This window comes from Camponotus floridanus, unplaced genomic scaffold (assembly GCF_003227725.1).
Source record: "Camponotus floridanus strain SB8 unplaced genomic scaffold, Cflo_v7.5 scaffold90, whole genome shotgun sequence".
Taxonomy (NCBI): Eukaryota; Metazoa; Arthropoda; class Insecta; order Hymenoptera; family Formicidae; genus Camponotus; species Camponotus floridanus.
Window position 1 is genome coordinate 264,469 of NW_020229861.1, and position 12,720 is coordinate 277,188.

General features: G+C 28.1%; 2 protein-coding genes across 9 annotated transcripts; both read left to right on the top strand.

Annotated features, from left to right (window-relative positions):
• The first annotated feature begins 1,122 nt into the window (after positions 1–1,122).
• On the top strand, positions 1,123–2,299 carry LOC105257078 (brain protein I3). Of its 2 annotated transcripts, none has more exons than XM_011267445.3 (3): positions 1,123–1,343; positions 1,752–1,897; positions 1,988–2,299. In XM_011267445.3, exons 1-3 carry the CDS (start codon positions 1,268–1,270, stop codon positions 2,117–2,119), a joined length of 354 nt encoding a protein of 117 aa, XP_011265747.1. In that variant the 5' UTR covers positions 1,123–1,267; the 3' UTR covers positions 2,120–2,299. The 2 variants fall into 2 exon arrangements, with proteins under 2 accessions (XP_011265747.1, XP_011265749.1); XM_011267447.3 differs by having other exon boundaries at positions 1,755–1,897.
• Positions 2,300–7,780: 5,481 nt separating this feature from the next.
• LOC105255522 lies at positions 7,781–12,551 on the top strand. 7 transcript variants are annotated; one of them, XR_003123684.1, is made up of 12 exons: positions 7,781–8,043; positions 8,398–9,520; positions 9,653–9,836; positions 9,937–10,116; positions 10,201–10,299; positions 10,449–10,670; positions 10,751–10,807; positions 10,963–11,091; positions 11,376–11,569; positions 11,874–12,032; positions 12,135–12,178; positions 12,437–12,545. XR_003123684.1 is itself a non-coding variant. In XM_025414905.1 (11 exons), the coding sequence occupies exons 3-10, from the start codon at positions 9,653–9,655 to the stop codon at positions 12,009–12,011; spliced, it is 1,203 nt and encodes a 400-aa protein (XP_025270690.1). In that variant the 5' UTR covers positions 7,782–8,043; positions 8,398–9,520; the 3' UTR covers positions 12,012–12,028; positions 12,437–12,545. The 7 variants fall into 7 exon arrangements, 3 of the variants coding, with proteins under 3 accessions (XP_025270690.1, XP_025270689.1, XP_025270691.1); XR_003123685.1 differs by lacking the exon at positions 12,135–12,178 and having other exon boundaries at positions 11,376–11,558; positions 12,437–12,551; XR_003123686.1 differs by lacking the exon at positions 12,135–12,178 and having other exon boundaries at positions 11,376–11,558; positions 11,874–12,028.
• The last annotated feature ends 169 nt before the right edge of the window (positions 12,552–12,720 follow it).

The following is a 12,720-nucleotide window of genomic DNA, read 5'->3' on the forward strand; positions in this document are numbered from 1 at the left end:
ACTATAGTATAATAACACCGGCTATTGTGTTCCGAAATTCATTGCCAATATTGATGAATTTCGGAACGCAGCTTTATGATTGGTCGATTTCTCTATACATTATGCTTATGCAAGTTTATCTGGATAACTGATTTTTAATGACTAAAGTTTAAGTTTATTTTCTTAAATATTGATTTGCATATTACACCTTTGCCGTAGCAGTAATCGTTGCCTAAATTACTGGATTAATTTTATAATTATCTGGATAAGTTTTTATTATGGTTATGGCTGATGGCAGAGAACTAGATGTCTGTCGTAGTCGTGGACGTAAAGTAAGACAGAGAAAAACGTACAAGGCCATTGTCACAATGGCCTTGTACGACTTACGTTTTTCTCTGTCTTACTTTACGTCCACGACTACGACAGACATCTAGTTCTCTGCCATCAGCCTATGATTATGCATATGCTTATGTCTTATGCAAGTTTGTCTGGATAGGCCCTAAGACTTAGGCCGGGTCTACAATAGGTAATTTAAGCTCTAAGCCTTAAGAAATTGACCAATCAGTCGAGTATTCTCTTCATACTTGACTGTGATTGGTCAATCTCTTAAGGCTTAAATTACCTATTGTAGACCCGGCCTTAAGAAATTGACCAATCACAGTCAAGTATTAAGAGAATACTCGACTGTGATTGGTCAATTTCTTAAATCTTACGCCTTAAGTCTCCTTAAAATAAAAAATCTTATTGTAGACGCCGCATTAGCTTTATGTATCCTAGGCTGCGTTCCGTTTCACGCATATGCGCGCATTTATTTATAGTATGCGTAAAGGCCGCAGCACACACTTTTGCATAAGCGCATAACCATAAGCATAAGAAAATTGATTGGTTCATTTTCTTATGCATATACTTGGGGACCAATCAATTTCCTTATGCTTATGGTTATGTGCTTATGCAAGAGTGTGTGCTGCGGCCTTTACGCCCTAGAAGACGATAGAAATGATGATAAAGTTGACCGTAAGCAGAAGTAACTAGGATTTCAACCGATTGAACTTCAAGTGGTTGAACCACTTACGACTTGCAAGTTACGATACGATCAATGTAGATCCGGCTTTAAAGTGAAAGAAAGTAGAAGTGAAAGTAAGTTTGTCTCTTTCTAACTTATTGCAACAGTGCATCTAAAAAGAACAGACCCACTGTGATTCCTCAAATAATTGGAGAAGGTTATGAAGTTCATATTTACTTCTCTCTCGTAAAATAATACTTTTATTAAAGAATTGAAGAATTAATTATGGAAAATCAACCATTAAATTCAATCGAAAAGCCGCCACCGTATTCCACCGTAACGGCTTCAGCACCTCCGACAGGTGTGTCTAATTTTTAGGTTAGATTGATTTGACACAAATATTTTTTCTTTCTTACGTTTTGAAAAAATACAGTTTTTCGTAATAATATACAAATAATTCAATTTAATCTAAATTAAATTAATCTTATTGATATTTATTTTTTTGAAGTATTTTTCGAAGTAATAATTAAAAATACTATGCATTATACATATACAACTAATTGTAAGAATAAATGTTTGTAGCTGACTATATATAAATAAAAAAAAATTTATGTTATATATATATATATAAATATATATAAATATATATTCAACTGTTTTTGAAAAAAAGTAATATTTATATAATATGAATAGAACACAGGAAAGTGACATCAAATTACTTGCAAAGCATTGTTTATTTCATATATAGTTTACTATAAATTTTTATCAGTAGTGAATATATCATGCCAACCACCTCCTGGATACTATCCTAGTAATACTGATACTGGTTATCAAGGAAGATCTGTCCCATCATATGGTTCTACAGCAATCATTGTTCCAGAAATTATTTTAGTTGGTGGTTGTCCTGCGTGCAGAGTATGCATTGTTTTTTTATTATTTAAATGTTATGTATTTGTCTACACATATTACAAAGTCAAAAAAATTGATATTCAACTCACATAATAGGTAGGTGTGATGGAAGATGATTATACATGTCTTGGTCTACTATGTGCGATTCTCTTTTTTCCCATTGGAATTATTTGTTGTATGCTACTAAAGACGAGACGCTGCTCGAATTGTGGAGCTTATTTTGGTTAACTAAAAATAGAATGTGTATACTTGTAAAAAACAAAATTTCATCTCAAGTACATTTAAAAAGGAGATATTTTATTATAAGTGATATTATAAGTGATAAGGACTTAATGTTAAATCAGAATATATTTTTATAGTATATAAGTGATAAAGGGGGACTTAATGTTAAGTCAGAATATATTTTTAGTAAAATAATTATATGTATGTAAAATTAGAATAAAGCTGAAAAAAATAATTCAAACTGATAATCATATGATTAATGATTATGTAAAACGACGATTTTTAAATATTTTTTGTTTTGAATATTTTTTTTATATGAAAAAAATATGAATATTTATGTGCATCTTATGTTCTTATTATAGTCTTTTGAGTTTACTTTTGTTTTATAATTCTCATTAAATTGAAAAAATAAATTTGAATAATGTGTCATATCTGTTTATAGATAGTATGTATAGGCATTACGCATATTGCATTAGGCATTTGTATAGGCATATAGATATGCCTATATAAATAGAAATAAGTTATACAATGACAATGTTGATAAATAAGTAACCTTATAAAATTAATGCATTTATATTCATATAATTATAAAATTGATATTTTCGCAAATATGTATACATATTAAAATTTATAGTTTTTAATAGATTACTTATGAACTATACTTCTTAATAGAAATATTTCATAGAAATCATACTAAAATTATACTAAATTAATATTGAATTATATACTGCAATCTTGATTAATTCATCTTTTTTATAATTTCATTAAAGATTTCATTAAAAATTTATTAAAAATTCTATTTAATAAAATTGCATGTATTTAATAGATTTTGTGAAAACCCATACAGCACAGAAAAATTGCAGACACATTGTAAAATGATTTTAATGAAAAATTACAATATTGTTATAAGACTATATTTTTGTTATGAAGTTGCAATGTTAAAATATCCTTTAGATTACAATGAAATATGTAATATTACAATGTAGTGTATTTATGGCCGGTATTCATAGTCCAGTCTTACATTTAAAGCCGGATCTACATTGGTCGTATCGTGACGTCGCAAGTCATAAGTCGTAGGCAAATTGACCAACCATAGTCGATTATTTCAAAAATAATCAATCATGATTGATCAATTTGCCTACGACTTACGACTTGCGACGTTACCATACGACTAATGTAGATCCGGCTTAAGATCATCTTAAGAACTCATTCAACCAATCAAATAACTACTTACATCTTAAATAGATAACGAATTATTTTATTATTTAAATGCAGCTATTGATTAGTGGAATGAGAGCTCAAGACAATCTTAAATATAAGATCAGACTATGAATTCCGCATATATATAGCCCAGATAGACAGATATGCTGAACATAGCATGCAAACATTTTATGTATACTTCGTGATGCAATTAGAACAGCATAAAATTACAAGTAACCTTAAATGTAGGCATTATGATGTCATATTGTTATCATATATTTGTGTATTTCACAATATGCTGCACTTTGCTATAAACGCACAACTGCAATCATTATAGAAAATGTTAATTTAGTATTACTGCATTGTAATGTATTTATGAGGTAGTTGCGTTCTTATGCTATTTTAATTTTGTATTGTCATTTAGAAATACACAACATTTTATTGACATAAAATATTACATATATTACAATTCAGTTATATTTTAGGCATTAGAAATAAATTTGTGTGTGCACAAAAAGCACACGCAAAATGTATTAGTTCGTTCGTTTACCTCTACGCGACGTCTGATGCGCTATCATTCTCGTATTTAAATTTTAGTTAGAAGAATTATATAAAGTTTGCAAAGAGTAACAAATAACATTAAAGAATATACTGTTCAATTTAATTTCTGATCCCAATGCTTCAGATATTAAGTTGCTTTTATAAGTCGGACAAATAAATGTCCAGCGAATAAACGAAAATAATTCGTTATCTATTTAAGATGTAAAGTGCAATATGCAAGTATAAATATAAATAAAATTTTTATGTAAAATATTAAAATTTTTGTATAAAATTTTTGTATGAAATAGATAAATTATATTATTATTTAATTTTGTTGGGCCAAATGTTTTATATATTATAAAGGATACATAATGCCATCCATTTATACATAAGGTAAATGGCTATAACTTCGTCAGCGGATATAATTTCGTCAAGCTTTCTTAAAATTAAATAAATTAAGCAATCTCGCGTATACCGACTATATCTCGATTTGAAACAATTTCAATATCAGTTTCAAATCTAGTCGTAAAATATAGTAATATTTAATCAAAAATAATTTTGTAAATATATTCCTTTTTTATTGCTCCAATAATGTCGGATTAATTGCGTTCTATTTCTGACAAAATAAGCAGCATATTGTCGCAATTTTTACAGCATCAGAAGATCTCTTTCACTTGTTGATAACGTTCATGTCATATGAGGACACATCTTTCAATGTTTATGCAAGCATTTTCAATTTTAAAATTTTGTCATTATGCAGGCAACATTCTGACATATGTCTATCTGGGAGTACTCCTATATTGCCAGTTCAGTAGAAAGTATGAGCGAAAATATTACGGTGCAGACGATACCTTCTCTCTCGCACAGTTAGTTTGTTTTAGCACTTTTGCGCATGCGTCAAATATATATATAGCATATATATGGCATGGTACATACGTATGTGTACGTGTAATGCATCGCACAGCGATCCGTTCGAATAATGAATTCAACGGATCATCAGTGTATTAAAAACGGTGGATCGTCTGTCATTGGTCAGAGCTCGATACGCCCGATACGCGCGTATCGCAATACGCGCCATGGGATGTCACACTAATGCCCGATTTCACCAACAGCGTTTAACTTTAATCTTAGTTTAACTCACTCTTTATCTCCTTCTAACTCTTCCTTTAAAAAGAGACAAAGAGTGAGTTGAACTAAGATTAAAGTTAAACGCTGTTGGTGAAATCGGGCATAAATGTTCGCGTCGTGATAGAACATACTCTAAGGCCCTGTTCCACAACTCGAGTTAATCCGAGTTTAATACGTTAAACTGGGTCCTGATTGGTCCATTTGCTACTTAAACTCGGATTAACTGGATTGTGGAACTAGGCCTAAGGAGCAATCATTGAACTATAGTTATACTGGAATGAGCGCAAGCAACACTGTCGCGTCGTCGAGAGAGATAGCTGCTGTACAGTCTCATCAAAAAATTGATAAATAATTTAATTCCGATGCTCCTTAGAAGATTTCTAAGTATTTTTTGTTAAAAATTTTTATACATATATTTATACACACAGACACAGAGTTACAATTTTTTAAAATCAACTATATGTATAAATATAAAGTAGAAAAATATAGAAATATATAATAAGTAATATTTTTACATTATTTTACAAAAAATAATTGAATATTATTTACTCTGATACTTTTAGGTAAACTTGGACATTATAAGACATATAATATGTACATACTATTAATATATATAATATGCACTATATATACAATAATAATGTATAATATATACAATAAAATATTTTTCTCAAAATTTTCTTTACACATTATTTATCAAGTTGTTAACAATTATACTGACATATATTAACCAATCAATATATCTGAAATAAAAAAAATATCAAATTATTTAATATTATTTAATAAATAAATTATTGAAATTATTGAATATTTAGAAAAAAATAATGAAGAGCATAGGGTAAGGTGTAAATGATACAAAAGATATTAGATTAAAAAAGAAAAGAACGAAAATGTTTATTAGTCATAAAATAAGATATGTAGTGAAATTATATAACATAAATTACAAGCATACATGAGTTACATGACTTATGAGTTATGTAAAAATTATTGCATTTTAAAATTTTTAAAAGAAAATAACAATTCGTAAATATTTAAGAAACAAAATAAAATATTTTTTTTTATAAAACAAATTTTACAGATAAAAAAAGAAAATATTACACTTCATTATGCATTACAAAATGCACGCAGAATATTTTCATTTCTTATTTAATTTTAAAAATATAACTTTGGTATTATAATTAATATATTTGGTATAACAAGTAATATATATTGAAATTTTTTTTTAGAAAATAATTTATATGTGATAAAATAAAATAGTATTGTGCAATTTAGATCTAATTGTAGCTTTTGCACCCAAGTATTCTAAAGTTTTTATTTTTGCATAAGCATTTAATCTTGTAGTTGTCTATATGTTGCAGCAATAAACTTAATGATTTTTATCTCGTGCAATTCGTCGTATTGATTAACAGTTTCAATTATTGGATGAGAAAGCATAAACAGAGATTTATTCAGAGATGTGTCACTTGTTGATTTTGTTTGTGAAGCGAAATTAATGAATGGTACAAAAAATTTAATTATTGCCGCAGTTACTCTTTGTTTAAAGTTATTAGAACCATTAAAACCTATTTCCATTTCAGATTTAAATATCTTTTCGCAAAATTTTACAATATCATAGCAACATTTCGATGGAAAGCACAACTTTTTTCTATTAACAAATGTAGTAAAGCTAGTATAAGAATTGTTATTAAATGCATAATTGTGATCGTTAGAGTATATGGCATAAGAACAATATCACGACAATGGAGACATGTACATTTTTGCAAAAATTTTAGAATAATGTTGCCTGTAATATAATATGATATATCTTTTTGATAAAATGACAAATAATGTAATATTATTGAGTTTACTCATTAAATCTTCAATTTCTATATCATCATCGATCACATTATTTTTGAGCATACGTTTCTTAAAACGGTATTCTAATATAGGCGTTGTTTCAAAATCTTCAGTTAAACAATTAGCATTTAAACTAGGCTTTATGACATTTCTATATAACAAACGGCGTACAGCCCATATAATACTTGTAATATGTTTGAATTGTTATTCCATCCACCACGAGACCGAAGACAAGAAAAGTATAATTTAATGTGATCTTGGGAACATTTATAGGGTAAAAAATACTTTAACGGTTTATCAATGTTTTCTAAAAGATCAAGAGCTAATTGTCGAAAACTATAAATATTTATTAAAAATCCTAAGGCAAAAGTCTTTCTTTTACCATTTAAAATGGATTGACCTTCCAATTTTAGTTGATAAATATACTTTTCAGAAATTTCGAAAACTTCATTTTAAACAGATTTTATAGAGAAAACGGAGATTTATAACCTTTGCCGTAAACACTACGACAATTTAATGTATTAAACAAACGATCAAACATATATAAAAATTCACAAGTAGCATCACTGTCATGAAATTGTTCGCATTCTATTACTCTTAAATAATTTATTGCGTCAGCTACACTAGAGCTTATAGTTTGAACTGCTAAAGATACTTTCATTTTTTTTTTGCTTAAAATTAATATGACATAATGACAAACGGTTAGCGAATTTTAAATTTTCAATATTTTGTATGTTATGTAATTCCTTAACGTATTTAAATGATATTTTTCCGTTTTTCGAAAAGTTCTTTTTCAGCAAATGTATTTCTGCATAATTTAATCATATGGCAGGGATCGCGAATTATATAAACATTTGTATTTGTACATGGATGTTCAAATGATGTTTTCATATGTCCTGGAATAAATATACAACCTAATTTTTGAAAAGCATTAATATTTGCCACAGCCCCAGACAGCACATAACGCTGAAAGATATCTTTAAGAACTCTTTCTTAAGACGTCTTTTAGAACTGCGAATAAGATCTCTTATAGACGTCAATTTGAAGAAATCTTTTTTCTGTCATCAGAAAGACTTCTTAATTCAGACTACAATTTGTTATCTCATTTATGACAAGTTTTAGATTGACTCATGACTTTCACTGAATTTACTGCTCCTACGCATGCGCGTCATATAATAGTAAAACGCTTTAGTGCAATCTAACCTATAATTAAAATTTAATTACAAGTAAGTTTTGATACCTATTATACTATAGTTTATTTAATTAATAATTGATAAATAATTAATAACTAATATTTATTGATATAAAAACTTGAGAAGATTTATTACATATTATTAATTTTTAAATAAGAGAATAAGTTATCTTTAATCGGAAAACCCTTCATTGGGTTATGTTATAGGGTTAACGTAACCAAGTGCAGTATTTGAAGGCTAAATAAGTGAAATATTATAATATATATATAAGTATATTATATACTTGGTTAATAATTATTACATATATATATATATTACAAATTATGTTAATATAAATAAAAGCTGTTCTTTATTTATAATCTTTAAAACATTCATTGAATTTTACAGGTAAAGTGTGTTTTTGTACAAAAAATGTCCAAAAGGAAATCATTCAAGAACTTATCTAAGAGTCAAAAAAATAGAAGAATAAAAAAAGAATATGACTCTTTATTGGAGATGCCTGGTAGTTCAAGTTGTGAGACTGAAAAAATAACTGTGAAGGAAGTGATAAAATCAAAAACTGATGGAGAATATGCGGATAATGTGAAATTATTAAATAATTTACAAGCAGTTATCACAAGTGAAAGTGATGATTGTAATAATGATGTAGTCAGCTCAGTGGAATCAGATGTTAATGAAGAAACTTCAACAGAAAATAATACTTCAACAGATAATGATGAATTGTATGATATTCCACAAAGTAAGAAAACAATTGACTTGAAAGAACAGATGGCACGATGGATTTGCCATTATAATGTAACTCATACAGCAGCAGGAGCTCTATTAAAGATTCTTCGTAATAATGTCCAATCAGTTCAGCAGTTAAAAGAACTTCCGCAAGATCCACGAACTTTGCTCAATACACCTAGAAGTACTGTGATTCGTTCCGTTGTACCTGGAGAATATTTCCATTACGGTTTACAAAGAGGATTAATTGATCAATTAAAATTAGTTGGTGTCAGTGAAATGTTTGAAAATATCCACATAAACGTACATATTGATGGATTACCAATATCAAAAAGTTCTAAAAGTCAGTTATATCCTATACTGGCTGAAATATTCCCTAAAGTTGCTCAACCGTTTGTCGTTGGAATATATCATGGATATAACAAACCTGATAGATGTGACGTATTTCTTCAAGAATTCATCGAAAAATACAATACTTTACGAAGACAAGGCTTCGAATATTATAATAGAACGTTTCAAGTCATAATTAGAGCTATTATTTGTGATTCTCCGGCTCGAGCGTTTGTAGCATGTACAAAAGGACATAATGGTTTTTTTGGATGTGGTAAATGTATGCAAGAGGGCGAATATGAAGATTGTCGAATGTTATTTCTAGAGATGGATGCACCATTACGCACAGATGATACACAACCATTACACAACCATTGATTACACAACCATTTTATAGAATAACACTCATATACGCTTGTATGCAGTTTAGTGCGTTATAAATCAATTAATTAAGGTAAGTGTATTGAAAAAATGCTAATAATTATTAAAAATAGTAAATTTAATACTTTTCGAATGAATAAGAGTATTAGGTATGAATTACAAATAACCTCACATTAATTTTCATAAATACTGCTATTTTTTCCAGATGTATTTTGTTGTATTTTGCCATGATTGGTGTGCGACTGTGCCAGCATGTTGGTTAAATCTTAAAATACATAAAGTACAATGGCCCCCGAAAACTAGTAATCCAACGATGGAATCTAAAAAAGCGACTAATCCAAAAGATAATTGGGCAGTCATCAAATACACAAGAGTGTTAGGACCGTATAGTAAGTTCAATGTAATGTTAATAATTAATGTTATGTTGCTATTAGCTTGTGTTTACTGGGCTGATTATTATTAAATTTATATAAATTAATTTTCTCCAAGGTAATTACGAAACTGCCAGAGCAGTAGAAATTGCTGCTGTTGATTTATCGACTAACGATGATGAAGAGCCATTACAAAACATTACTAATCAAAGTGATCAACTTCCGCAGAAACGCCTTCGAAAAAAACCGGCACATTTAATTTCATCTGATGAAGAAGATGCTGATAATGAATCGGAGAGTAGTGTATCAATTTGTTATTGTCTATACATTTATATATTTTATAAATGCTATAGACTATAAGTTCTTTATACTTTTTTCTTAGCCATTACAACTAAAATTAAAAAAAATGTTCCCAAACCTACATTTGCATATAATGTTGATCACAAAGAACAAAAAAATTTGGTGGAATCTAAAGCAAAAGGTAAAAAATTTTGTTTAATGTTAAATAGATCATAAAAAAATAATTTCCATTATTTTTTGCATATATTTAGTACTCGTCTAAATTTTATATTTTATCACTCTGACGTTATCATTGTATTTTTATTTAATTTTATGTGTATAATTATTTAGGTCCAACAAATGCCTCTAAATGTCAGAAAGTAAAGAATATTGAAGATGAAAATATATATTTGGAGCCTGACAATAACAATAACCATAAGGATGATGAATTACTCGAAGACACAGAACTCTTGGATTACGGAAATTATTTTGCAGACCCAGTACAATCTGAAAAAGCTATTGATTTAAAAAAAGTCAAACCTGTTAATAAATGTGACAAAAATCTCAATTCTGGTTAGTTTTCCCAAAAAATATAAAAATAAGATTGCTGTGTCAAGTTTTGTAATATTCATTCTAAATTTTTATATTTTTAGATTCAGTTTATTTCCAACCACGCAAGGATGTTAAAATTATTCATAGTATTAAAACCAGTAAATTGTACCATTATTAGGACCAGCTAACAAATTCTAATCATAGCTATAACAAATTTTTATTTTTTTTACAAAATATGCAGTTTTATATAGTTATGATTATTTTGTAGTTATGTAATGAATATATCTTGAAAATGTCGGTTATGTTTCAATAGATATACCAATACGTGTAGTAAGCCAAGAAAAGCCTGAGTCTTCTCATGTTTCTTCAGTTGTAAAGCAAAAAACTACTGCTGCTACTGTTAAGGATCCATCCTCCACGAAGTGTCATACACATTGTTGTTGTGAGTATAAGAGTCCATGTAATTTTGACGATTTTCTAATTAAGTTTTTTTCAATAAACAGCTTCCTAAACTTTATAAAATTTTGATAATGATTTTTTTAATATGTAAATCTACAAAATTTTTTTATCATATATTATGTAACGCCCCAACCTCCTTAATAAGATAAAGATACTGACTGAGCATGTTTTTTAAATAATTTAAAAGAAAATTTATCTTATTTCACTTATCAACAAGAAGTCTTACAGCTTACACATAACTGATTAATGCTATCTTTCTATTTACAGCTGCATGTCGTCTCAATATTGAAAGAATATTGCATAAACTTGAAGCTTTAAGTATGTTTCTTATGGACTCTAATCACATTAATGAAAATCCGCAAAATGCTAATGCCCTACCACAATTTCCTATACAAAATATAGAAAGTTTAAAGGCATTTAATAAATTATTAGATGACGATGCAGGAGCACGTAATCAATATGTTAATAATTTTTAAATTCTATTTACTACTTGAAAAATTTGCTTCAGTTTCAACTATCATAAATTATTAAAATTTCTGGTTGTAATATATATCTAGCTATTTATTTACTATTTCTGTAGTACACACACACACATACACACGCGCGCGCACGCAGCTTTTATTTACGTTCATTTGACATATCAAGAATTTTTTTCTAGAAATTTAACCAAAAATTTTGATTTAATTTATTTTAATTATTATTTACTTATTATTTTACTTATTATTCTACTTCTTCTAGTATGTTACTTAAACTATATTTTTTCAGAAAAAGATGATTCAGATCAGAGGTGGCAGAGATGTTAAGAAACATATCCGTCAAATACTAATCACCATATTAAACGACGATTTGGCATGCAAACTATCGTGGACAGGTCAAAAAAAACGATCGGAGTCAAAGACATGAAATTTGTTGATGTTTTTGTAGGTAACTAAATTTCGAATCGGACCGATAATTTGTAATTCATATTAGCGTAACCAAGGCTGTGTAAATGAACGGAACAGTGAATGAACATCATTTAAATTTAAGGAAGTACAAAAGGAAGTGGTGCGAAAGTTTCTTTTACTTGACTGGTATGCATTAACGGTACCTCCTTAAGCATGTAATCAAAATTTTTCCTCATAACCACATGATGAAAATGGTTAATAACTACTTAAGTCGTCAATCTTTAAATATTAATTGCAATTTTTTAAATTTCTCCATTATTAAAAAATAAAAACTTTTATTGTTAACTGATTGGTTAAATCGTTTATTTACTAGCTTGGTCACTCTATCTTTTTTCATTAAAATCAATATTTAAAGGTGTTTACACAGCTTAATTATTATTTCAGAAGCCATGATCGCTTCGGAGGCTTGCACCATTCATGAGGTCCAGACAATAATACAAAGCTGGCTTCAGCATGCCGGTGATCGCGTTCGATACCATGAAAAAAAACACAATGCATAATTTATATTATATATATATATATATATATATATAGAATAATATAAATTATATTATGTATTTTTATAAACATATATGTGATTATGCTTTACTTGTATTATTTATAAGGCATAATTTATATTTTCTTTATAAATTTATAAATCAACAAAAATCAAATAACTGAAATAAAAC